Source organism: Triticum aestivum, chromosome 4B (genome assembly GCF_018294505.1).
Source record: "Triticum aestivum cultivar Chinese Spring chromosome 4B, IWGSC CS RefSeq v2.1, whole genome shotgun sequence".
Taxonomy (NCBI): domain Eukaryota; kingdom Viridiplantae; phylum Streptophyta; class Magnoliopsida; order Poales; family Poaceae; genus Triticum; species Triticum aestivum.
The window spans coordinates 42,978,468-42,982,505 of record NC_057804.1 but is presented as its reverse complement, the minus strand read 5'-3'; the positions used below and the strand labels follow the sequence as shown (position 1 = coordinate 42,982,505).

The window sequence follows — 4,038 nt, the reverse complement described above, 5'->3', positions numbered from 1 at the left end:
GAAACACCGCCCGCATCCGCCTCCCTCGACCTTATCCGCCGCGCCGCCCCGAGTTCACCGGCCGTCCTTTTTCCCGTTCCAAAAAAACTAAAAAAGGAAAACGTTCGGCCGCTCGCTCGCATATGCCGCAGCTCTCCCGAATTTTCCAGACTCCTCCGCCCGTCCGTCCGTCCGTTTGTTGGGTTCCTCCCCCACCACCACGACGCGATGCCCTCCGACCGATGCGAGCCACGCGATCCCGATCGCCAAAAGATAAGGGACGGCGACCGGCGCCCCGCTGACACCCGGGCCCCCACGCCGTATTCCCTCTCCACGAATCTCTCCCCTGGCGCACGCCACCCGTCTCGCGTACCGGCGCCCCGCGCCCGCTCCCGCGCCGCCACGCGTCCTGCGCTTTTCGCCCCCTCGTCGCCGCGGCGGCCACCGGCTCCGCGGCTATAAAGCACACGCCCCGGCTCCCTCCTTCTCCAAGCACAAACCAGACTCGACTTCTTCTCCTCCTCTTCCGGCGCCGGCACACTCGGGACAGGCAATCCAATCCATCCCCAGCTCGTCGAGCGAGAGAGAGCAGCGACACCGCACCGCACGTAGTGCGCCACGAGCATCCGGTCCGGAAGCATCCAGCCCAGCCGAAAGACGGCAGGATATATCATAGCTGCTGATAGCTAGCGCGATCGACGCTTTCTGTTCCGGAATAGATTCGATTCCCTTAACCATTCTTGCGGTCGGTCGGGGAGGTTCGCCCATTTTTAGCGCGATCGTTGCTAGCCCGAGCGCTTTTGTTGGAGCGAGCGCCAGAGCCCCCCGCGTGCCTTGTGCGTCTGCTGCCCGCGCGAGCGAGCCGAGGAGGAGGAGGAGGAGGGGCGGAGGGAGGGAGGGATGGCCGGGAGCATGCAGGCGGCGGACGCAGCGGGGCGGATCAGCGCGCTGCTGTCGCTGCTCGCGCTGCGCCGGATCCTCGCCGTGCTCCAGCCCTTGCTCCTGCTCCTGCTCCTGCCCTTCCGCTGGCGGGCGGCGCGCCAGGGGGACGCGGCCGCCGCGGACGCCGTCGTCTCGGCCTCCGCCTCCTCCGGGAAGAAGGCCAAGGCCGCCGTCGTGCTGCGGGTGCCCGCCGTCTGCTCGCGGAGGCAGGCCCTGGCCCGGCGCGAGGCCGCCATGCGCCGCGCCAGGGAGGCCGGGCGCGACTACGAGCTCATCCCCACCGCCCGCGGCGAGACGCTCTTCACGCAGTCCTGGTGGCCGCACGCCTCCTCCTCCTCCGCCGTCAAGCCCAGGTAGGAATCCATTCAAAAAACAAATCCACGCAAAATTTGTCCTTTGTTCAGCCCGGGTGTCCTCTGTTGTTGCCGTGCTGATTGTATTTCTGTCTTTTTTTGGTGATGCAGGGCGCTTGTTCTTGTCATGCACGGGTTGAACGAGCACAGGTGAGAATTCGGTTCCCTTCCTCCTCTGTTTTTCTTAAAAAATTACAGTAACTCGTGTGGCCGGTAGCTGATTGTTGGGTACCTTGGATCGATTTGGCAGTGGGAGGTATGATCACCTGGCGAAACGATTGAACGCCATGGATGTCAAGGTTTACGGCATGGACTGGACTGGTGAGTTTCTCTTTCCTTTTTCCTCTCTTCTTATTTCATTTTGGTTGCATGATGCTTAGTACGTATACGTTATTAGTGCTTAACATTGCTTGACGGAAAATATTGAAGGCAATTAATTTTATGAATTGCGTATAAAAGAGACCAATGATGTTGAATTCTCTTCTAAGTTTCCCCTTGACTGAATGAATTAAGGCGATTTACTCGTGAATCTGAACACTTGAGGGATTGGATGAGTGCTACATACTCTGTTTTTCTGTTCTTCGAACGATTTGTAGTACACTGTTCAAAGCATAATTTTAATTAAAAAGGACGGCTAATTTTTGCCGTCGACAGTTAAGTATAGTTCTTTGCCAATCAAGCTGTCAACTTAAAATTGAGACTAATCATGCGGATTTTATTGACTCTGAAGATCAATAAAAATTTCTGCTGACGTGCAGCCAATGGTTACCATCTTCCATAACCTGGCGATACATCTTTTATAATGAAATGAACTATACTACTCCCTCTGTTCCTAAATATTTGTCTTTTTAAACATTTCAACAAGTGACTACATACGGAGCAAAATGAGTGAATCTTCACGCTAAAATATGTCTACATACGGATGTATGTAGTAGTCCATTTGAAATGTCTAGAAAGACAAATATTTAGGAACGGAGGGAGTACATGAGTATAAAAAAAAATCCATGATGATACGTATCTTCTGTCTAACCTGGCGATTTTGTTGTGATACAGGCCATGGTGGAAGTGATGGTCTACATGGATACGTCCAATCTCTTGATCTTGCTGTCCAGGACATGGTATGAGCAAAGAAATTGACTAGTTCTTCCTGTTATCTGAGACCATCTGCACAAATTCTTATTCAAAGGCTTTTTTTACTCAATGCAGAAAATGTATCTGAAGAAGATCTCAGCCGAGAACCCTGGCGTCCCATGCTTCTGCTTTGGGCACTCCACCGGTGGAGGCATCATCCTCAAGGTACCACCATCACCTGTGACTTGCTTGTTCCATCAGAATTGTGTATGCAACTCGTATATCTTATGGTGTTCCTCGTTTTGGCTATAGGCTGTGCTTGATCCGGAGGTCGACGCTCTTGTCAATGGCATCATCCTCACATCGCCGGCTGTCCGTGTTCAACCCGCGCATCCTGTCGTCGCGGTATGCCACAGTTTTTGTTGAAAGAAATGCACACCAACATCTTCAGAAACATATCAAATAATAACTGATTTTGAATGTTTGCTGTAGGCGCTTGCCCCGGTTTTCGCGCTGATAGCACCGAGGTACCAGTTCACGGGGTCGAGCAAGAACGGGCCGGCGGTGTCGCGCGACCCGGAGGCGCTGAGGGTCAAGTACTCGGACCCGCTGGTGTTCACGGGTTCCATCCGGGTGCGCACCGGCTACGAGATCCTCCGGCTCACGGCCTACCTGCAGCAGCACCTGCGCAGGGTCACGGTGCCGCTGCTGGTGCTGCACGGCGCCGACGACATGGTGACCGACCCGGAGGGCTCGCGCCGGCTGCACCGGGAGGCCTCCACCCCGGACAAGGCCATCCGGCTCTACGACGGCCTGCTGCACGACCTGCTCATCGAGCCCGAGAAGGAGGTGGTGCTTGGCGACATCGTCGACTGGCTCAGCCCCAGGATTTGATAACGCGGGTCGCCGCGCCGGCCAGTCCGTGGGCTGAGGCAGGAAGGTCCGATCATCCGCCGAGCGTGTCGGGGACGGGAGAAACCTCCGTCTGTCCCCGACAGTGATGACGCGGTCGGTCCGATCGCCTGCGCCCCAGAGCGAGGACGGCGAGGATGATTCATCCTCCCTCCCGGCGGAGGAGGCAGTTTTGCGAGCGCGGGAAGATGCATTAGTAACTACCACTACAACTAGTACGTGTGGTGCGGTACGGGGTGACGACTGGTGGTGGACGAGATTGCTCTGTTCCCAGTGTGTGTGTCCCCGAGCTATGTTTTTGACCCATATTTTTGTCCGGTAGGGTAAAACGTTCGATCGTTCGTTGGAGTCGCCCGGTGTGGCGCTCAATAATGTAGACGCCTACCTTCCCTCTCGCAGGGGACGTTTTTCTGCGTCTCGATTCTAATCAGAATCTACGGCAGAATCGATTGATTTCCTTGAATTTCCTTGGCTTCTCCCGTGTCACAATGTGTTATTTGTGTTGCTCACTGCTGCAGACCGGCAGTGGAGCTTTTGGCTTTGGTGAGTGGAGCTTTCGGCTTTGGCGATCTTGACGCCGGTGGCTGGCCGCGTCCCTGTGTCTCGCTCGGCGCACAGCGTTCTCAGGATTTCTCTGGCTGCACTCTTGGTTCTGTCCAGAGATGTCGCGCTCGACTGCTTCACGACGGGGAGAGCTGAGAGGGCAAAAATCGGCCCGGAAATGGGGATGCGGCCAAGAGTCGTGATTTCCTGATCTACGAGTGGATGGCCTGCTGCTTCT

The 4,038-nt window shown here is 55.8% G+C and overlaps 1 protein-coding gene across 1 annotated transcript; it reads left to right on the top strand.

The window, feature by feature from the left end:
- The first annotated feature begins 332 nt into the window (after positions 1-332).
- Positions 333-3,720, top strand: LOC123090890 (monoacylglycerol lipase). The gene is made up of 7 exons (XM_044512247.1): positions 333-1,274; positions 1,386-1,424; positions 1,525-1,595; positions 2,328-2,392; positions 2,481-2,570; positions 2,658-2,750; positions 2,838-3,720. The coding sequence occupies exons 1-7, from the start codon at positions 880-882 to the stop codon at positions 3,237-3,239; spliced, it is 1,155 nt and encodes a 384-aa protein (XP_044368182.1). The 5' UTR covers positions 333-879; the 3' UTR covers positions 3,240-3,720.
- The last annotated feature ends 318 nt before the right edge of the window (positions 3,721-4,038 follow it).

What these genes read in the sequence shown, in the direction of transcription:
- LOC123090890 (XM_044512247.1), top strand. Translation starts at nt 880, where the DNA reads ATGGCCGGGAGCATGCAGGCGGCGGACGCAGCGGGGCGGATCAGCGCG. An exon ending in ATCTTGCTGTCCAGGACATG is followed by an intron (nt 2,393 to 2,480) that starts GTATGAGCAAAG and finishes TACTCAATGCAG; the next exon opens with AAAATGTATCTGAAGAAGAT. An exon ending in CCGCGCATCCTGTCGTCGCG is followed by an intron (nt 2,751 to 2,837) that starts GTATGCCACAGT and finishes TGTTTGCTGTAG; the next exon opens with GCGCTTGCCCCGGTTTTCGC.